The sequence below is a fragment of the Ursus arctos genome, unplaced genomic scaffold (assembly GCF_023065955.2).
Source record: "Ursus arctos isolate Adak ecotype North America unplaced genomic scaffold, UrsArc2.0 scaffold_16, whole genome shotgun sequence".
NCBI classification, from domain to species: Eukaryota; Metazoa; Chordata; class Mammalia; order Carnivora; family Ursidae; genus Ursus; species Ursus arctos.
Window position 1 is genome coordinate 884,984 of NW_026622830.1, and position 21,521 is coordinate 906,504.

The 21,521-nt window shown below is 60.9% G+C and overlaps 1 protein-coding gene across 7 annotated transcripts; it reads right to left on the reverse strand.

Moving 5' to 3' along the window:
- Positions 1–4,999: 4,999 nt before the first annotated feature.
- On the reverse strand, positions 5,000–18,188 carry ARFGAP1 (ADP ribosylation factor GTPase activating protein 1). Of its 7 annotated transcripts, none has more exons than XM_057312441.1 (13): positions 18,061–18,188; positions 15,162–15,222; positions 14,878–14,987; positions 14,494–14,665; positions 13,925–14,025; positions 13,025–13,111; positions 12,487–12,583; positions 10,751–10,807; positions 9,441–9,473; positions 7,721–7,777; positions 7,183–7,242; positions 6,505–6,581; positions 5,000–5,671 (listed from the first exon to the last, which is right to left on the reverse strand). In XM_057312441.1, the coding sequence occupies exons 2-13, from the start codon at positions 15,219–15,221 to the stop codon at positions 5,329–5,331; spliced, it is 1,254 nt and encodes a 417-aa protein (XP_057168424.1). In that variant the 5' UTR covers position 15,222; positions 18,061–18,188; the 3' UTR covers positions 5,000–5,328. The 7 variants fall into 7 exon arrangements, 6 of the variants coding, with proteins under 6 accessions (XP_057168424.1, XP_048078255.1, XP_026359675.1 ...); XM_048222298.2 differs by having other exon boundaries at positions 6,505–6,575; positions 15,162–15,225; XM_026503890.4 differs by having other exon boundaries at positions 15,162–15,225.
- Positions 18,189–21,521: the final 3,333 nt, after the last annotated feature.

Below are 21,521 nucleotides of genomic sequence, written 5' to 3' on the forward strand. Positions count from 1 at the left end.
ACCCGCCCTCAGAACATTCTCACAGGCCGGCAAGAGGCCCTGACTGCTGGCCCGGTCACTCACTAGTTCTTAGAACAGACTGGGACAGCTGCTGCCAGGGCCTAGGGGCCTGGGGAGGGAATGAAGCCGGGTAGGGGCAAACCCTGTTTGCAGCCCGAGGGGCGTCTGAGCACAGCCCCTCAGGGCCGTGGACCTGCCCCTCTGCCAGCCCCAGGGGAGTGCGTCCTGGTTGAGCACTGGCCCCAGATCAGCAGGGCTGAGAGGCCCTTGGAGGTTGGGGTCCCGAAGGAGCCCTCTGGGGTCACCGTTCATTCCTAAGCTGCACACAGCCTGGGGGGCCGCCTCTGCTGACCCTGTGGAAGGGACACACAGCCCAGAACCTCAGGACCCCAGCCACACCCAGGGAGGTGGTGGCCAGCCCCACCGCGGAGAGCTGCTGAGCTTGTGGGCGTCCTCGGGGCTGCAGAGGGCTGCAGGGCAGTGCACGGGCTCTGCACCCTCCAGGTCCCCAGAGTCCCCTCCTAAATCACATTCTGAAGCCAGACCCCTCTGCTCTCCAGAAACCTGACTCAGTGGGACCCCTCCCAGGGGCACAGAGGTCATGGTTGTGGACCGGAGCCCTCTGCGCAGTCTGCCCTCGATGCCCCAAGCCCTTCTGAAAAGGCGAAATCATCCTCCCATCACAGACCTGGGCAGACCCCGGGTAGCCCTCCTTGTCCACCCAGCCGCCCAGGACCACAGGCAAGTCACTAACCTTCTTCTGGGCAAGGGTGGTGTTCCTGGGTCCCCACGTACTCATACCCCTCTGGTCCTGCCGCAGACACAAGAGGCCAGGGCTTATGAAGGTCCCTGTCCCTCCGACGTCACCGCCTCAGCCCACCCCCTGGCCCACCCCTGGCCTCCTCCCCTCCCCAGGCTCTCCCCCCCTCCCAGCTACAGCCCAAGAGTGCGGGTACAGAGTCCTAGCATGAAGGACCCATTGCCACAGGGCAGGAATCCCATGGCAGGGGGGGGGGGTGCACCAGCCAAACACCTTTATCCCTCTCTCTACGGGGTCTGCCCCAAAGAGGGGACCGTGGGGCAGGCACCTCAGGGACCAGGGCCACCACCTGTGGACCCAGGTGCCTCTGGGGGGTAGGGCGGAGCGGACACACCACTTCCTCCCTACTCTCCCAGCATTGGCCCCGGTGCCCAGGCCCACACTGGCCCCTGCTGGAAGCCTCCCCTGCACTACTGGCTTCTCCAAGGCCCTCCCGGGTCTGAAGGGCCAGCCAAGAGTGGCCCCTCCCAGCCACCAGGACAGCCCCAGGCCCGAAGCCCCAGTCCTACTGCTTGGGTGCAGACACTGACCAAACCAGACCCCGCTGCAGCCCCACCCCTGGACCCACCTGTCCTGGGACCACCCACCCAGGCAGCTGAGGGGTGAGGGGAGCTGACTACCAGGAGCCCAGCAGGGCTGGCAGCCTGAGCTGGGTCCAGCTTCCGGAGACAGAGGCACTTTGGGGGCGGGCGCAGCACGGGGCTCTTGGGCTGGGAGACCACAGTCTGAGACATGGTATTCACCGGAGGCTGGCAGCATTCAGGGGGCAAGGTCAGGGTCTGGACGCTGCTGGGGGAGGGGGGGCCCTTACCCGACTCCCATGGGGGCTCAACCCCCTCCACGCACTCTTGGCCACGGGGAGGACACTGCCTCGACCCTGCCGGTCCACCAGCCCCAAACCTGGGAACATTGCTGGGGGGTGGGGGTGCATGGTCCCAGGCCTGGGCCAGGAAACCAAGATGGCTTTGCCCAGGTGGTTGAGTGCCCCTCTGGCTCCCCCACCCCCACCCCCGCATCCTGACCACTTTGCGAGCCCAGCTTCTCTCCTGGGCAGGCAGTGCTCCTGTGGCTAGGAGGGCCTTAGGCCATGGGCCAGTGGAGCTCTTTGATTTGCCATAGCCCGGGAGCTGCCTGAGCCTGAGGACCCACAGCTGGACACCAGGTCATCAGTGCTGACAGACGCAATATCCAGGGTGCTGGGCACCTGCCCAGTCCTGGGACCCACACCGCAGCCAAGCCCCACACGCTTGAGTGCAGACCCGCAGAAGATGCTAGGCCCAGCAGCCACAGACAATCATGCACTGGCCACACCGTGTCCATCCGTGGTTCGTGGGCACTCGGGACCACATATGCACTCACACGCACCCCACCGAGGCACCACCCTCCACACATACAAGCCAATCAACTCCTCAGCACCTCTGGCTGGACCCTGTCCACCCCTCACCTGTATGCCCACCCTGCAGTCCTGCACAGAGCAGGAGCTCATCACCTGTGACCCCCCTGAAGCCCCAGAGACCAGTTAGCAGTGTCAGGGCTGCCCCGGGTCACTGAGAAAGGACAGGACGGCACCATGTGCTGGCTGGCCCGTCACCTGTCATGGGCCCTCACTCCAGCGTGCAGGTAGACCCTGAGCCCACCCCGAGCACAGGTCCCACTCCCCCAGCTGCGAGGACTGCGAGGGCTGAGCCAGCCCTGACCATATCAGTTGGGTCAGACCCAGCAGGGGCTGCTGGGACAGGGGGTGCACACAAGACCATGCAGAGGGTAGGGGCCCGGGAAGGCCCCAGCTCTGGGTGTGAGGTCCCCAGACAGACGCAGCACTGGGGCTTGTAGGCAAGGAGGCCTGCTGGACGACTGAACTGGGTGGCAAAAGCAGACCTGTGTTAGGGACATGGCCGAGAGGAAGTGCAGAACGGTCCTGTGGAAGTCTAGAAAGAGAAGGAAGCTAAGTGGGGCTGGCCAAGTGCACCTGCTGGTCAGTCCCAGCATCTTCAGCAAGGGCTCTGCGGCAACCAGGGGGCCTCGCCTGGTGGTGGGCACACCAGTCCCTGGTCAGCCCAGCGTCCTAGAGCCGGGGTCTGGGTGGGACTGCATGCTGACGGCCAGAGGTGTTGAGGGCAGCCTCATGGCCACTGGCCCAGTCTCCCCCCAAGTTGAGAGGCAGAGGGCTGGCCAGCCAGCACAGGTGGGTGAGGACCCCTGGATTTCAGCCAGGGACTGGCCCTTGGGACTGCCCGGAGCAGGACCCAGCCCCGCCTCCCCAGACAGCATGACCATGGGAGACTACACAGGAAGAAGGCTTCAATTCTGGATGCTGCACTCAGTGTCCCCTGGCTCTGCCTGCCTCTGACCGCTTCCCCGTCCTGTGCCTTTAGGATACAGGCTCAGATGGAGAGCGCAAGGCTTCTAAGCATTTCTGCCAGAGCCAGGCGAAATGCCACTGGCCCCGGGTCCCAAGCAGACACCCATTGGAGACCGCCCTGCCCTCCCACCTGCACCTCTGGGAGCCCCATGCCACCTGCAACCATGTTGGAAGTGGCCTTCTGGGTGCTCACCCAGATCACTGTATTGCTCTGTGCCAGTGACCCCTGTACAGGAGATCCCCAGGGAGATCCTCGGGCCCCTGCACGCAGCAGGGCCGGGAGCCCCAGCACCCCATCCTGGGCCCCACCTGGGACTACACCTGCACAAGAGCACCCGTCTTTGCCCATGAGGGGTCTCGGACCGCCACGTCCCAGCGCGCCATGAGGGCCTGGAGAGCACGGTGCCCCCTGCCAGCACACATCTAAAAAGTCAACGCTATTCTAATTACTGCACTTGGCATCGAAGGGGACTCACAGACCAAAGGGTGACTCACTTCCAATGTAACGGGACCTCCCAGACGAGAAATTACAGGACAGAACAGCAGCCTGAGCAGCGCTGAAGCCTCTAGAGCTGCAGGCACGTCCGCGAGCTCCCATCCCGATGGGTGAGGGCCCAGCATGGAAACCAAGCCCTGGTCCTGACAGTGCGGACGCCTGACACTCGTTCTTCTCCCGCGCACCGTCACCCTGGGACGCTTGGCCCCGGACTGGCAGGCTGACCGTGGGTTTGGCTCTCCATCTGCCCCAGGGGCTTCCCCTCACCTTAGGGCCGGCAGGCAGCTGGCTCTGTCTGCGACCCTCACGCAACAAACACACAGGCGCTGCACACAGGGTGCCCCTGTCCCCCGGCAGTGTCTTCCTCATGGGACAGCTGCGGGCTAGCGGGCTGTCCCGGGGCGGCCCCGCAGTGAATACAGCCCGGACACGCCAGACTGCTGCTGGCTCCTGTGGCTCGCGCCCGCGCTGGGACACCCTGGGACGCGAATGGCCGGCAGCAGCCGGAGCCCGCAGTGCACATATCCTGCACCAATCCATAAGGACCCAGGCACACGCAGTGCCTGGTCAAAGGGCAGCTGACAACAACCCAAGAGCCAGAGGAAGAGGGTGTGGGGACAGAGGACCCCCACAGCCGTGGCTCACGTGTAGGCCTGTCAGACTGACGGGAGACAGGCACCTCGTCAGTACCAGACTGTGACCACCGACGAGGGGGCAATGGCTTGGGGGGGGGGCTCAAGGCACACGAGGAGATCCACACGTCACGGTGAGCTGATCCCCGGGAGCACAGCACAGAGGACACCACTGTGGGAACAGCTAGGCGCTAGCAGGGACACAGTGGCGGCAATCTAGCCCAACAGAAACGCACTCCTCACTCCAGACTGCTGGGAAGGCCTGGACGCCACACGGCTCCTCAATGAGCCCCGGGGAGCCCACCCTGCTGCCACGTGCCCCCAGACCCGGGCTCAGAGGGCACACACTGGCATGCCTTTCCCCTCCATACGCTCTGCTTTCACGTCCCTATTCCTTGGCCGTCCGCGGCATCCTGGGCCTGCTGCCTCAGCTCAGACGGGCACGAGCGCTGACAAACGGCCCACGTGTTGGGGGTCGCGCCAGAGGCCTCAGGGCTGTGTGTGGCCACGTGTGGAGGCCCGGAGAGGCGATGCAGGAGCGCAGCACCGGCAGTGAAGCAGGGCCAGGGAGGGAGGGGAGCTGGGCAGACGGCTGCACCACATCCCCCCCGCAGGAAGGCTGGCCCAGAACAAGCCGGGACCCAACACTTCAGAGCACACAGGCCTCACACATGACACGGCACAGGCCGTGAGGCAGCCACTCGGGACGGTTTATTAGAGAGGGTGTTATGGGGACGATGGCGCAGCCCGCCTCCCAGGAGCAGACTCTGCCCTCCACGTCACCCCGGCCAGGTTTCCACGGGCGGCCTGAGAACCACAGGAGAGCCGGGACATGGGCTGCAAGGCAGCACGTGGCCTCTGCCGCACCACGGCCTTGCAGGGCCGGCACCACCCCGGCTCCCACCCGAGGTGCTGTCTTCACGCCACGGCTGGTTTCTGGGGTCAGACAGGAGGAGATGTGAGGGCAAAGTGCAGATGCGGTGGTTGCCGCAGCTGCCCGGGCCGGGGCGCAGCGGGCCTACCAGTCCTGGTTGTCCCAACCCTCGTCTACTGGCGCGGTGGGCTGCGCAGCCTTTCTGGCGGTCTTGGCCCTGCCCTCCCCACTGCCCCCCCAGGCCTCCCCAAGGTCGCTGTGGTCGCTGTTCTTATTGTTAGACGTGGAGCCCGAGCCCCACACATCCCAGCTGTCCGAGCTCCTCTTCTCGGCCGAGGCGTCTGCGCACGTCCAGCTGTCGCTGCTCGGGGACCTGTGGCCCTTGACAGGGTCAGCACTCCCAAAGGTCTCCCAGAAGCTCTGGTCCACGGCACGGTTCTGGGGGTGGTCCCCACCGCTGTTTTGGTAGCTCTGGCCCTCCAGGGGTCTTGGGAAGACAGAGGGAGACTGAACAATGGCCTGAGCCACCAAGCCGTCCCTTGGCATCCTCCCCCAGATTGCGGAGGCCCCACCCAGATCCCGACGCCCAAGGGGCCTGGGAGATGCGTTTACTCGGCCTTTGTGCAGCTCCACCTTGGAGCCTAGGGCACAGAACCCGCTGGAAGCACCAGGGCCTCCTGCTGCCAGAGCCTGGCTAGGTCAGTCCCACCCGAAAAGGAGCGCGTCATGAAGGAAAAGGTTTTCTGCAGTAACCGAGGCAAAAGGGGAGCCCTGAGTGCGTCAGCATTCCCCACGCTGTCAAGACAGAGGGGCCCTGCAGAGCCCCTCAGCAGAGCTGTACCCCAATGAGCACAGCCGCACGGCCTGTACCACCAGATGGCATGTCAGGAAGATATGTGGCCCTGTGCCCATGAGCACGGGAAATGTGCCCCCATCCAGGAGTGGCACTACCAGGGCCAGTCTCCCCACCCCGCCTACTCTGTGGCTGGAGAATGGCAAACCCAGCCAGACTGGGCTTCCAGCAGAGAGGCCAGGACGCAAGCCCTGAGCAGATGGTGAGTGAGGGGAGAGGGCCACTGAGGGGCCCCACCGACCCCAATGCCCCAGACTGGAGATGGGGATCAGCTCTGGAGCCCCTCCTCGGGAGGCCTCCTCCCTCCCTGCCCTGGGCAGCAGCAGTTACCACAGGGTCGGTGTCTCTAGGGATCTGGGGGCTGCTGTGACCCCTGCGCCCCTGGGGGATGAAATGCCTGTCCCCTAACAGGGATGCCAACTGCCTCCCAGAGACCGTGTGGGAGGAAACCCAGAGAAGCGGCATACCTGTCCGACGGGTCCTCTGCTCTCCCAGAAAAAAAGGTGGTGACGTCCCGCCATCCCCTACTGCCAACCCCCTGGACCTAGAAGGGGACGGGAGGTGGCAGCTCAGGGTGGGTTCTCACACACGGCACAGACATGGTGTCCCGCTCAAAGTCCTGGCAAAGCTGAGATGTGAACAGCACGGCTGGGCTCAGACCCGCGGCCTGCACATGCTTCTCCCTCCCTGCGTGCACACGCAGTGGCGAGAGGCCCTAGTGCTCAGGAGCTCAAGAAGACAGCATGTACGCGAAGCCCCTGTAGGCATCCCCGTGCAGAGAGTGGCGGGCTGGGAAGCGGGGGCTGCGAACACCCAAACCCGCCTGGAGGAAGACGGCGGCCGTCCCCCAGCACGTCAGGAAGGTCGCACTCACCGGGGAAGGACAGCGGCAGCAGAACGAGGGCAGAAGAAAAAGAAGCGACAGTTAGCGGACGTGACAGACCCCCCGCCAAGCTGTCTCCATATTTCTCCGGCGCCGGGACCAGAGTGTCTCGCTGAGCCTCCTCACTGCTCAGAGCGCACTCAGGCCGCAGGAGTGCACAGGGGCGCAGACAGCCTAGGCCCTTGCTGCTCTCGGCCCAGGCGCCCAGAACGTGCAGACTGACTTCCAGCCGCACCTGAGCGCCAGGCGGGGCCTGCCCTACCTTGGACGCCAACTGAGAGACCCCACTGGACACATCCTCAAAAATCTTTCCCTCTTTCACCTGCATGGTTAAAACAGTGCTGTCAGCAGAACACCCACCATCGCCCGTCTCTGACAAAGGATAGCACACACCGAAAAGACCCGTGGAAGCAGCCGTGTGTGACCCTCTCCCCCCAGAGCGAGAGGGCGCGGGGGCAGCTAACTTCAGTCAGGCTGCTGTAACATGGCACCCTGCCGGGGGGGGGGGGGAGGCTCTGTGTCAGCCACAGCCTGCTGAGGCCAGGTTGGCACTGCCCCGAGGTCCCAGCCTGCTGGGGGGTCCTCCGTGGCTCAGTCAGTCACCCCCATGCTGTCCACACCCAGCCCCACCTTGAGGAACAGGCCTCATGAGGAGAGGGGGTAGGGGCCCCTGGGACATGGGACACTGGAGGGAGCCGGAGCTGCCGAACAAAGCCCTCCAGCACCAGCTGCTCCCCTGGAACGAGGGCCTACGGGGGTGGGGACGGAGGAGAGGGACACATGGTGTCGGACGGTGTTACCTTCTCCTGGGCAGGTTTGAGGACGTTCTCGTTCAGACTGTGGCCCAGCTCTGAAGCCTGTATGATGAGAGGAAGTTAGGTGAGCCCGGGCAGCATGTCCCCCAGGACGCTGGTCAGCAGTGGCTGCGAGCTTGGCCACAAGGGAAGGCAGCAGATGGTGAGCGGCCCTCCAGCACCCAGGACACCCCCCACTCTCATGGCAGCCACGGCACCTGAAGCAGTTGCGTGGAAGTGACCCCCAGGCACCCTGGCCGTGGGGCAGCCAGAGACCACTGCCCCAGGCCTACCTGCTCTAGAGGGAAGAGGCCCAGAGTGGCAGCAAATCCAGTGGCCACCGAGGGTCTTCCCGTCAGAGCCCACACAGTCCCATCCCATGAGAACAGCCGCGTGCTGGCAGCAGGTCGCATGCTAACCCCCTTGGCTGGGGTGTAGGCAGCTGCACTCTTGGTCACTGGAGGGGGTGTAAGCCCACCTGCCCTCCAGCAGGCACCTGACTCAGAGGGAAGGGGATGGAGCCATCGGACAAGCTGAGGTGGGTGGGGCAGCAACTAAAAAGAGCACCAGGCAGCAGCCTCGATGAACGGGGTAACCACACACCTGTCAGCACCTTGCCACTGGAATAGCCCTCCTTCTGCTTACTTAGCTCAAGGTGAAGCCGTAAAATGAAAATCCTGCCAAGTAGCTCCTGGCACCCCATCAGGAGCAGTCCCCCCGGTTCTGGACCCCAGCCCTCCCACTGGGGTCTCAGGTCCCTGAACAGTATGGATGGGCCCAGACAGAAGCCCAGCAGGCTGGTGAGGAGCTCTGGGGGTGAGCGCACGTAAGCGAGGACACACACAAGCCACGGTCCAAGGAAGCTCAGGGCAAAGCACGTGGTCAGCACAGAGACGGGGAAAGGCATGCACGAGAACAGACTTGGGGCCTTACCAGCTCGGGCTGCTGCTTGGAGCCCCAAAACTTTACCCAGACAGCAAGGGAGAGGGTTGGGGCGGAGGGGGGAGAGAGTGAGAAAGTGAGAGAGCAAGCGAGCATGGGCAGTAGGAGCAGCGTTGGGCAACCAGGAAGCACCTGCTGACAGGTCAGTCACCTCGTTCTCATGGCATCACCCCAGCAGGCGTCCTCAAAAGTAACCTTGAGTACCCACTTACTGCCATGGAACCACACGGCTTTCTACTCCCAACGTACAACCTCCAGAACCACACGAAGGAACAAGTCAGGAGCCCAAAAGAGGGACAGGCCATGCTCGAACACCATCCGCCCTGCCTCCGGCCTGAGTCCTGACCCCCAACACCAGGGCACAGGCGGTCCAGAGTCCTGCCGCCACCTGGGGACTGCCAGAGCTACCGGCCAAGATTTGAAGGAAAAGACAAATGCCAACACCCCAAACCACCGCCCGCTAGAGAAACTAACCGGGAAAGAGGGACAGCCTGCCCTCTCCAACCTGCGGCCCCAGCAACAGCAGGCTTCCTTCCACCCATGGGTGCAGGCAGAAAGCCCCACAGGAGCCTGTCCGGGTGACTTCAGCCCCACGGGCCCTGACAGGCGTGGCTTCTTACCCCCCCCCCCCCCCGCTAACCCACAGGCACCTGAAGGGATACACACAGAAACGCCCCCCCTCCCAAGCACAGGCCCCGGGGAGGGCAGATGGGCAGTATCCGGACACCGACAGGACAGAACTAGAAATTTTAACAGCATGAAACGCAGAAGCTTCCTTTGTTACCTTCTGACTTGCTTGAGATCCAAATTTGGTTGCCTGAGGAGAAACACAAGAGCTTTCGGATCACCGGTCCTGATGCCAGACCCCCAGCTGCATGTCCCCAGGGCTCAACCCACACTCAGTCCTAGGCCTGTCTCTTGACAGCCACCCACCTCACAGCAGCTCCGAGGGGGCCCCACAAAGCTGCCCACTAGGCCAGCCCCCCAATGGAGGGGCAGCCATGTGGCACACAGGCCTTGGGGGAGCAGGTCCAGGGTAGGGGGCAGCCACCCCAGCCCCGTCATCTGTGGGCTTTCCCATGGCCCAGACCATGCTACCTGCTTGGTGCCCAGTGGGGCCCATCCCACAGCTCACCTTAGCAAAGCACCCCCAACACTCTCATAAACAAAGGGAAAAAAGGCCTGGCCACAGATACTCCCACTGAAAGCGCCTGGACCTCCTGGATGTGGCCCTCCAGGGACGAGGCCCGGAGAGAAGCAGCAGAGGCCACGTGCCAGAGCAATGGTGCCACAGGGCCTGGTGCCCCTCGAGGCCAGGCTCCTTCCAAGCCAGATGTGGAGGATGCAGGGCACCGTGGCCAAGGGGAGCACGGAGAGGTGTCCACACGCCTCCGTTCCGGCCCAGAGCCAGCCCCGTGGCTCCTGTTGCTTGTGGAGCTGCAAGCGCCCGTGTGGCCCTCCAAATGTTCCTGTCCTGGGCCTGCTTGCCAGGCAGCCCCTCGCGCCTGCCCTGGATCTCCCTTCTCTAGGTGACCTTCCTCACCAAGGCCATGCTGGCCAGGAAACCTACTGGACGCCCCCGACAATCTCCCCTCCAGGGTGATGTCCCCAGACACGGTTCCGGCCTGTCCCTTTCCAAGGTCATGCCCACTCCCCACCTGTGTGTCCTGACTAAATCCCCAACGCTCCCTTGCTCGGGCAGAGGAGCAGGCAAAGGAGAGGCCCGAACCCTGCTCCGTGCACAGCAGCAGAAACTGGAGGGCTGGCAGGACCACTCAGCCTGCGGGGCTCACCATGTGCCGCACCTCAGGATGGCACACCTTTCTTCTAGAGTGGTGCCCCTCTGCCCACAGCTCATCTCCGACACGCAGAGGCTCGCCACTGAAGCAGCAAATGGCGGGGCCCTGAGATCTGCTGCAGCCTCATGGGCCTGGGGCCCACGGTGCATGGCCTGGGCCTGGGAGGGAGCCCTGGGGCTGGGAACACCCTCCACCCCTCATCAGAGCCCCTTCAAGACCCTTCTTTACCCCCAGACCCCAGACCAGCACAGGCTGTGTGGGCCCTGCAGGCGGGGTGCCGGGATGGGCTACTCACACCCTCCTTAGCAGCCGAGGCAAACTTGCTTGCTCCGGTGGTAAAACTGCTCCAGCCCTGCAAAGAAGCAACAGAGAGGCCACGTTGAGGTTCCATAGGCGACCGTCCAGGCAGGCTCTGTCTGCCATGCCATCCACCACTCAGTGAAGGGCTGATGGATTCCGCACCCAAGCTCTGCAGGAAGGCCACCTCCGAGGTCCCTTTCAACAGCTGCAACCCCGCTTTCCACAAAGAATGGGCACTCTTGCCATGGGCACACCTGAATGCCATGCACCAGACCCCTGGCCGCCATGGCAGCCGGGGCACTGCATGCATCTATGCCGCGCTCCACCTGACCATCTGGACCTCCACTGCACACACGTGCCTGTTCTTCCCTTTGCCCTCGGCCTCTCCTACCTCCCCTCAAAGGAGTCGGGGCCTGGCACCCAGTCTGCAGGCAGACCTGTTCTAAGTTCGAGGTCTTCCCCTAAGCCCCCAAAGCCAAGTGAAACTATTTAGAGACATACACATCTCACTCAAACCCCAACTTCCCAACAGAGCCTCTTCCCCTCAAGGAAGAGGACACTCAGGAGACAACCACATTCAGCTTCTTCGGGGAACTAAAGACCCACACGAGAGGGACACAAACACAAACACGTTACATTCGGTGGGACATGTCTCTGTAAAGATAAACTCTCAGGCAACAGGCCTTGGGCTGAAGGCATGCCCTTCCTCCCTGCAGAAGGGAACCTGGCTGCCCACGGCCCCAGCAGGTCTTCTCGCGGCCGCCATCGCTTGCGGCTCTGGAATCGCAGCCATGATTTCTTTTTTTTTTTTTTAATATTTTACTTATTTGACAGAGACAGCCAGTGAGAAAGCGAACACAAGCAGGGGGAGTGGGAGAGGAAGAAGCAGGCTCCCAGCGGAGGAGCCTGATGTGGGGCTCGATCCCAGAAAGCTGGGATCACGCCCTGAGCTGAAGGCAGACGCTTAACGACTGCGCCACCCAGGCGCCCCGCAGCCATAATTTCTGACAGAAGTTCCATCACTTTGGAAACAACACGTGTACACAGATCAGAAGAGGACAGCGGACGGTGGCGCTCAGATCTCCCGCCGCACCCGGGACGCAGGACCCTACAGTGACGGCAGACACGTGGCCGCTCCCGGGTGCTTCCTGTGTTTTCACCCATCACGTCTGCTCCTTCAGCACTCGCTGCAACCCCGTCAGTGCACCAAAGACCCTGTCCTGTTAGCGTGGAGGACGTCTCCTCGCCTTTCCACGCATGCAGTACCCAGAGACCCCCCGCGGGGGTCTGTAGTCACCATCACAAAGCTACAATGAATGAACATCTAAAGACACGGTTTCCTGGGAAAACGATGGTTTGACCTGCAGCAGCTGCGAGCGGGTGGGAACACCAGCGCAGGGCCGAGAGCGCGCCATCCCCGGAGGGTGCCACAGCCCCTGCAGCTTCGAGCTCGCTGGTGTGGGGCTGGTGGGCGGAGCGCCGGGATCCTCTGTGCCCAGCGCTCTTGCAGGAGAAGAGGGCTGGGGAGGCGCCATACAGAACGTTGTGCATGGAGGAAAAGCACCGGTTAATTGGAAATCTACATTCTTTAGCAAAGTAAATAAGCAACTACACAGGCCAGGACCGGAATGAATAAGCCTGGTCGTAGAGACAAGTTCACTGGGGGAAAGGGGAGGCGTCCCACAGGCGGCCGGCCAGCTACGGGCCTGCAGAGCGGGGTGCAGTCCTTACCGAGCACAGGGACGACACGGCGCTGCTGAGGAAGTCCTCCTCCCTCTTTGGAGGCGGAACTGTGTTCCCAAATCCCACGTAGCGGTTCTCCTGGGCCCTGACAGGGAGACAAGAAGCTGCAGCCCCGCTGCTCCTGAAAGCCTCAAGGCAGGAGGCGCCCCAACCCCAGGCAAAGGGGCACACGGGTCAGGCCCTCCTCTGCTCACTGGAGAAGACCCTCCTGCTGCATTTAGCCAGGGAACCCGGGCAAGACCCAAAGCCAACCACCAGTTAGTACAAGCATCAGAATGACTTCACCTGACCGCTCCGGGAACAAAACTTGCTTATAGGTCAGGCTGGCTCCAAGAAGGAAAACTACTCTTTTCTCCTTCTCAGTATTAGGTTTTCTCTCCGCTCCAAACCACTCTTTAAACTGGGGCTGGCCCAGGCATGCCACAACCAGCACCCACGTGATGCGTGCGAACGCTGCACGCCCTGCACACAGAAAGCCGCAGACCCCAGCCCTGAGGGACCCGACTCCTGCTGCCTGTGGCCTCACCCCTGATAGGAGCCAAGGTCGTCATTAAGCCAGTCTTCAAATGCCTTGTCTGAGGAGGAGGTCGAGTTCTGCGGGTGGCCGGAGGCTCTGAAAGGGAGACGGAGTGGTCAGTGAGGCCAACAGAGGATGGGCAGGTGCCTGAGGGAACTGTGTGGGCCCCTATGCTGTCACATCCATCTGGTCACACCTGGGCTCCTCCTAAGGCCAGCTGGCCTCCAAGTCTGCCTGAAAGGAGGCTCAGGCTGGCAACAAGCGGGCACAGTCCAGCCCCAAAGGGCCCCTGACAGCAGCTCCACGCCCACCCGCGCTGGCAGGGAGGCAGCAGGGAGGCTGGAGAGGCAGAGGCTGAAGCACCGCATCGGACAGTGGTCCAAGGACTGTCCGCATAAAATGCACCATGCGGGGGTGGGGTGGGGGTCCCTGGGCACCCATGCTGCAAACAGGGAGCCTTCTCTGGACCAGTCACTCCGAACACCAGCCTCTGGCATGCAAGAGGATGCAGGACGTCTGCCACGGGGATCAGCTTATCCGCATCACACCTGCACCCTGAGGGGTGGGCAATCCTCGCAGAGGACAAAGGATGGAAACAACACTCAGCCAGGACGTTTCCTACAGAGACGTACGTGCGTCACAGGTACGTGCCCGGGAGGACTTTCACCGAACGGGCTCGTGAGGAATGGGGAGGTACTCCTTCCACCTTAGACACAGCTTACGGGCTGCATTTTTACTAAGAGCTTGTATTACTTCAACGACCTACAGACTTGTTTTTCCCACTGACTCTCGGGAGCAACTCACAATCGGAGCTGTTCCCACACCGGTATGGGGGTCCTGAGCTGTGGCTAAGATAGGCTCAGGCCCAGAACAGTCTGGAGCCAGACAAGAGGCCAGGGAAGTAGCTACCGGTGGGCAGTGGACGGTAGTGTCTTGGGCTGGGGTGGGGTCCAGTTCTGGGCAGGCGATGACTCCAGAGACCATTCTCGGCCTTCAGCCAGCGTGGCTACCTGCCAAGGGGACACAGGCATTAGACAGCCCGGGACTGTCAGGAGCGATCAGTGATGTGACCCGCTCTAGTGCGTCCTGTTGGCTGTCCCTCTCAGGCTCAGCAGCCACGGGCTGGGGGCTCTCTGCCCCATGTCAACACCAAGAAAGGGTCTCACTCTGACCGCAATGAACAGCGGCACTGGCGAATTCTTGGTCAGTGGCTCCAACCCCAAATGACGTGCTGCATCCTTGGCAGAATTTCAGCCACCACGTACAGAGGTGCTGACACGCGACACTCTCCCTGAGGATGGGGAGGAAGGCCTGTTGTTCACCCCTGCTAACAACACGCCACCTGCTTTCCCCCGGGTGGGACAGACGGCCCACAGCCTCTGCAGGCGTGTCAGACACCACGGGAGAATGCCAGCTCCCAGAGCCACCAAAGCAGCCAACGGGCAGAGCCTCAGCACCGCCGCTCAGCTGGTCCCTACCCTGTCCCTGAAGAGGGCCGCAGCCTTGCTGTTGTACTTGTCCTGCAGGGACCAGCAGGGGTCATAGTCCTCCTGAGACTCCAGGAACTCCCGGAATTTTGCATTCCCTCCAGCTTTCATCTTCTCCAGCTCTACGTCCTTCCACTTGTCCATGGTCACGGAGCGCACGAAGCTAGAAACCACAGCGCCAACCTGCTTATTAGCACTGAGTGTCCAAGAGCCCCCACCCCAACCAGGTCGTGAATCTGGTGCATGCACGTCCCATGACAGAGGCACCTGGCCGTGACCCCTCGAGGGCGTGCAGAGCTGGCAAGGTGGCACACGTTACCCCATCAACGCACACCCGAAAGGAGGCCCTCGAGGCACGAGGGGCAGGGCACTGACCTGAGGTGCACCCCGAGCCCGCGATGCTTCCCCGAGCACTCCAGGCAGATCCAGATGCCATAGGTCACACTCACCCACTGAGGGTTGAATGCACCACACTCAAAACACACCTGCAAAGAGGGTCACGTGCGACTCACCTGGCATTTGGCGCCCAAGAACCCCAAAGACCCGACAGGTGGCCCCAAGAGGGAGCAGAGGAGAGGCTGGCCCAAGAATAACAGTAACAGGGAAAGCTCTGAAAGGTTCGCTAAACCTCAAAGCACCAGAGCAGAACAGACACTTACATTGTTTTCATCCTGCACTCGGACTTCCTTCAGAACTTTCCTCGTTCGGGGGCTGGCCATGCTGCTGCAAAGGAGAAACACAAAGTTTTAAAACTTACAAGCAGCCTACTTTACAAGAAAACCAATGAGCGCAAAAGCCTACAACACACAGCTTCAGAGAGATCCCACAAAGCTGCCTGGAAGCTATGGGGCCACCGCTCACTACAGGCAGCATCAGGAAACCACCTACAGAAGGAATCTGTCCTCCACACGCTAAGAAAAACCCAGAGCCGCCTGGATGTTTCTGGCTGAAGGCACCGCGATTATTAAAAAGAACATAATTACTGGCGTCCGCTTTGCCTAAGCATGATGTACGACCCACACCGCATCACTTATAAAACGTCCCTTCTCGTGAGGAAACCCATGGCAAGGGGTGGTCTTTGTACAACGCACACAGACTGGCCGCTCAATCTGACCGCCCACCTGAAAGGCCAACACCTCAGATCTGAACTAATAATAACCTTTGAAGGCAGGGAACCCCAGTTCTCTGTGAGCTTTCCTTCCACTCTCCAGCCTGTGGCGTGGGGCCAAAGCGGTAGCGCTGACTGATACACGCAGAGGCCGGCCTGTGGGAGGGTCTACAGGGAGGTCCCCCGCAGGGCCATCACGGACCGCGCAGGTGACAGACAGCGCGAGCACAGCAGGGAGCACCTGCCACCATGCCTCACAGGGACACTGCTGTGGCACCACAGTCCTTAACTCAGGCTAAAGAGAAAAACCGTTTCTGTCTTTACAGAGCTCCTAGCTTTGGCAAAGCTCACGTTCAACCAACAGCCCACTGGATTCACGACCAGGAAAACCGATGCCGTAGATTCAAGCTGGAGGAAGCGGGTGGGAGCCAGCACAGTGCTGGACATAAAGCAATCCCACGGTCCAACACACACTGCCACCACTTGGCCCTGGGCCTCAGGCCACCTCTTCCACCACCAACGCACAAATGTGCACGTGCCCCTCTGAAGCTCGTCCTTTCCTCACTCGTGAACGGGGCTGTGAGCTGCTGCCCTTAACTCTCACGGCAACACGCACCCACTGCAGGACACGTGGGGACCCTGTAGGTGGCTCAGAACCGGACACCCGTCCGGCTGCTGGACGCTCCATGTGGCCAGCTTCTCTGCGGATAGTGAACCTGGAGCTTTCCATTGGCGTGCAGCGTGAACATTCCAGGAGCATCTCTGCGCCGTACCTCGCCTGTAATCTCAGTACGCAGAGATAAGTCACGGGTGCAAATCCTGACTCTACACAACCAAACTTTCTAAATCTGGAAAGCCAGGACTCCTGTGCTCACCAGAGCCCACGTTGAAGCTAGCTGAAGGAAATAACACACACTGGTTTTCGGTTTTCTATAACTGATGGACAAAACCCAGAGTTCACCTGCGGCTCCTCTGCGGTCTGCAGTTTTCTGTGCTATGTTTGACAGTCTACCAAAACCACTGGATCTCGAGGGCAAACACCTCCTGGTCAGACTCGTTCAAGTGGGATACTTTCATCACGCTGAGCGTCTACACCACTGCATGTGAAAGGCACCAACAGGTAAACACGCTGAGAGACATCGGGCTGGATCTGAATTCACAAAGCCCTTTGCACACATTCGTCTCATGGCAGCCACTGGAGAGCCCCTTGTGGGCCGGTGTGCGGGGCTGACACGCATACCTGCCCGCTCAGGTCTCCCTTCTCAGCCCTGTGCTCTTTCCAAAGAACTGTGCCTTCCTTCAGAGGTTCACATTCTGGTCAAAAGGGCACCAGCAAACAAAAGTCAGAACTGGGTTGAACATGCTCTAAATTTCTAATTGTGTAAAATAAAATTAGACAGACTAAATGTTTGCAGAACTAGTAGCAAAGCAACGTGTGAAAAGGAAATGACCTGGATTTTAAAGGAACTCCCCTTGGGGACCGGTTTTGGATGTGAGCATCCTTCAACTCTCTGAAATGATAACTTTGATACATGAAAACTCGTCCTAACTTTCAAAACCACAAGTACGCTTTATCTTGAAAAATCATCCAAGAACTGTTTAAAGCTTGAAACCAAGATGGTAAAATACAGCTTTCTGCAAGTGGACATATAACCTCAGTAAACGCTGAACCAAAGGAGCACACGTTTTCTTAGTTCACCAAGCAAGCTATTTGTTAACTGCAGAATGCTTGGTCCTGAAGTTGGGACTTTGTCCGTATCTGAAATTAATTAAAAGGAATGAGGGAAGGGCACGGGCGGAGTCTCCAGGGCTGTGAGAGTGACCAGGACAGACTGAAACCACCAGAAGCACCCAGGGCACCTGTGCCTAAGCACAGCCCCTTCTCCCCGGACGCACGGATCTGCTGTGAACCTGGGCGGAGTGGGGTCCTGGACACCAATGCCAGAGCAAGCCTGAAAGCTTAGCACCCCTGGGCCATCACCACCGGCGCACTGTCACGGCCAGAGAGCGGCAGGAGGGTCAGGCCTGCCCCGAAAGAGCACCATCGTTTCCCAGCGTTGGTGGTCTGCGGTGGAGCCTTTAACAAGGCAGACGGAAACAGAAAAGGGCCGTTCGAGCCCCTCCCGGGCGGCTCCCCCTCCGTCCCCGAGGGGGTGGTCCACGGCACCAGGCGAGGCCGAGGCTGCCGCTCCTGACCACACCGGCCTCCCCCGCACCCGCCGGACGGAACCCTCGCTTCCCAGGGCGGAAGCCCCTCAGCCTGCAGCCCCGGGCTGTCCGTCTGGACGCTGCGCCCCTTCCCCTGGAGCGGCGGGGTGCGCGGGGCCGCGGCTGCGGGAGGGTTCCAGGGACCGAGGTGGGGGCGGCTTCCGAGGAGAAGGGCGGCTGGCCGGGGGTCCGGGCGGGGGCGTCCGCCCAAGCGGACCGTGAGCCTAGGGCCACGCGCTTACCGGGCGGGGTCCGGGCTCGATCCCGCGCGCCGGAGTCCGCCGGGGTCCGCCGGGGTCGGCCGGGCTCGGGCGCGCCGCAAGCTGCTTCGGGGACGCGCGCCGCCCGCCCGCCCGCCCTGCCGCCACCAGCTTCCGGCTACGTTGCGCCTCGCGGGGCATCACGGGAAGCCGGGGGCGGGGCGGTGGGGCGGGACTTCCGCCTTCGCTCGCGGGGCCGGAGCGCGGCCGCGCCCCTGTCGCCATGGGGACGCGGCGGGCGCGGGGCGGGCGCGGTCCGCGGGGCAGGGCTGGCTGTGTTGCCAGGGCCGGTCCGTGGCCCGTCCGCAGCGGTGGGCACGGAAGACGCGCCCGGCTTCCGTGGGGACGACTCCGGGGCGGCTTGGTCACCGCGGGCTGATTAGGAAGGCGCGGCGGGGGCTGGGCTCCCAGGGCCGGGGGAGCAAGCCGAGTCCTGGCGTGCGGTGGAGGGGACCCAGCGAGGGGAGGGACAAACACCCCCCCCCCCCCCGCCCGGCCGTGACCAGGGCCCGACCTCGCTGCGGCCCAGGACCCCGACCCTCGGGGCAGCCCGAGTCCCTGAGGACGCCTACAGCAAAGACCGCTGTTAAAAGGGGTTGCCTCGGGGGCGGGGGGTCGCGAGCAACGTGCGGTTTGCTTTGTGCTTTCGGGACATTGTGTTCTTCGCCCGTGTAACTTCCGGAATGATTACGTATAAACGTTTTTATTGGGGTAGAATTTACGGTAACAAAGTGTGCAGTTGAGTGACGTGACGAGCGCACACCTCCGGCATCAGCACCGGCACCGGCACCGGCGCGGTCGGTTAGTGGGGCGCCGTCCCAGCGAGGCTGCCACTCCACACCCTCGTCGTGTCTGCTAGGAGTTTGCTATGTAACCGCCGTACGTGCTCTTTCTCGAACGGCGTCTCTCGGATCGCACAGTGGTTCGCAGATCCACCCCCGTCGCTGTGTGATCTACCCCAGGCCCTTCCAACCAGTGGAATCCTACGGGTCGGGACCTACCCAGTCTCTGCTCAGCATCATGTTGTCAGAGTCAGCCCTGCTGTAGCCGTCGGCACGTCGCTCCTTGTAACTGCCGAAGGGTAGTCCACTCGACGCAGTGACCATCTTGTTAGACCCTGAGTCATTTTTAAGTTTTTGGTGTTACGAATAAAGCTGCCTTGAAATTCATGTACCAGTCTTTTTGTGGGCATATCTTTTATGTCTCTCGTTTAATCACCTGGAAGTAAAACTGCTGGGGGATGGGTAGGTGTACTTTGAACGTGTTACAAAACTGCCAAACAGTCTTCCGGAATGGTTGTGCCGTTTTCTACTTCCACCCACACTTCCAGGGTTCCAATTGTTCCACGTCTTTGTCGACACTTGGGATAGTCAGTCCTTTCTCGGCAGCCATTCTGGTGGGCACATGGTGGGGTCCCACGGCGTTTCCCTCCATGGTTGGCTGAAAGCTGCCCTGGGTGCTTACCTTAACTTGCCAGCACTCCCAGCCTGCCCTGTGCCTGGCTGAGCATGAGCACACTCTTGCAGCCGGAGGGAACCCTCAGGAAGGAGCCCCTGGCATTCACAGAAACAACGCGCACCGCTAGGGTCTGCACAGTGGCAAGCTGAGACTAGATCTCAGCACAAGAGCCTGGGGTCGGAACTGTAGGCTGTGTGCTGGATGTATAGAGGGCTTCTTGGAGGAGGTGGGCTGTGAGGGGTGAGAGCATGTTGAAAAGGAGGAGAGGAGAAGGGAAGACCCTCCTGGAAAGGGCAGAACTAGAGCCAGCATTTGGCACCCACCAGACCAAACAACTAGTGAAGGCTGAAGGTTCAGTTTCTTGATCGCAAAGCAAAGAGCGTCAATCACCCGCTCTGCCCTAAGCTCTGGGAGACCTGGGGCTATGTTCATCCCCAGAGCAAGGCAAGGTTCATCCCCAGCCAAGGCCAGAGGGGTGGCCTTCCGAGAACAAGGCTAATCTACCGCCTCATGGCATCTGCACCGCTTTTGCCTCGTTCTGCGATCTGAAGGCTCTTGCAGCATCCCAAAGGCAGGAGAAAATGCTCGTCGATAATAGCAGAGCCTGGGCAGTGGAGTGGCGAATGGTGCAGAACATGTAGCTACAAATTGAAAATATTCTACTACTCCATCTAAACTATTTAGATAATTTGTTTTTCTTTTAGAACCACTAGCAGTCCATTAATTTTCAGTTACAGTAACATGATCTTATTTGTGGTTTCCTCCCCGGGGCAGGGAAGTTCTGGACAGGAATAGAACTGAAGGGAATTCCTGGGGCAGCAAAATGAAAGCTGCACGGGGAACGGCCACACAAAGCTGCAGGGCTCTTGGCGCCAGCGTGGCCACACAAGGTAGGCAGAAAAGAGGCCACTGCATGCCAGGCAGGAGGGCGGGTCACCTGTGAAGTCACTGCAGGAGCTGCGTCAAATCACCACTTTTCCTGTTTCCCTGCTGCTGAAAAAAAGTCTGCAATTCCCTTTCAGGCCAAGAGCCCACACTTCCTGGACACTTCCCAGAAGTCAGGCTGTGGGCTTGATAAGGGGGATAGAACTTGTTAAGCTGCACAGCCACCCAAGTATGCTCTGATATGAACCCCTTGTTCAGATGAAGAAACTGAGGTGCAGAACAAAGAAGCAATTTGCCCAAGGGCCAAAAGGCAGTTTAATGGAGCCAAGGTTTGCACCCAGCTTCTGTAACACCCTCCTCAAAGCAGAAGAAGGCAGGTGTGTGAAGCTGGGCATCCACACTGGGTAACCAGACATGTCTTCGGATCGGGACACCCCGGCACCAGCTGGGGCCAGGGGGTCCAGCCTGCAGCTGGCAGGGGTGGCAGAGTCCGAGGAAACAGCTGGTGCTCCACAGGGCTAGTGAGGGCCATGTGTGTGCACGTGTGTAAGTGCACACATCTGTGAGTGGGTTTGCACATTGGTGTATCGTGCATGCATGTTCATGTGATGTGTGTATTGCTGTGTGTGCTTATGCGTGTAGGGGTGTGTGTATGTGTGTGCACGTGTGTGTGCATTCAAGGATGTGATGTGGCCGTGCACACTTACGTGTGCTTGTGCATGTGTGTGCTTGTGTGCACGTCCATGTGTGCGTGTCAGTGGTGCATGTGTGTGCTTGTACACATGTCCATGTGTGCATGTGAGTGGTGCATACGTGTGCTTGTGTGCACGTCCATGTGTGCATGTGAGTGGTGCATGTGTGTGCTTGTGTGCACGTCCATGTGTGCGTGTGAGTGGTGCATGTGTGTGCTTGTGTGCACGTCCATGTGTGCGTGTGAGTGGTTCATGTGTGTGCTTGTACGCATGTCCATGTGTGTGTGTGAGTGGTTCATGTGTGTGCTTGTACGCATGTCCATGTGTGCGCGTGAGTGGTGCATACGTGTGTGCTTGTGTCCACGTCCATGTGTGCGTGTGAGTGGTGCATGTGTGTGCTTGTACGCA

Excerpts from the sequence above, each read along its gene's own strand:
- ARFGAP1 (XM_057312441.1), bottom strand. The coding sequence starts at position 15,221 with ATGGCCAGCCCCCGAACGAGGAAAGTTCTGAAGGAAGTCCGAGTGCAG. Across the intron at positions 7,778-9,440 it reads GATCTCAAGCAAGTCAGAAG|GCTTCAGAGCTGGGCCACAG; the intron begins GTAACAAAGGAA and ends CTCATCATACAG. Across the intron at positions 6,582-7,182 it reads TCTCTCAGTTGGCGTCCAAG|GTCCAGGGGGTTGGCAGTAG; the intron begins GTAGGGCAGGCC and ends GTCCCCTTCTAG.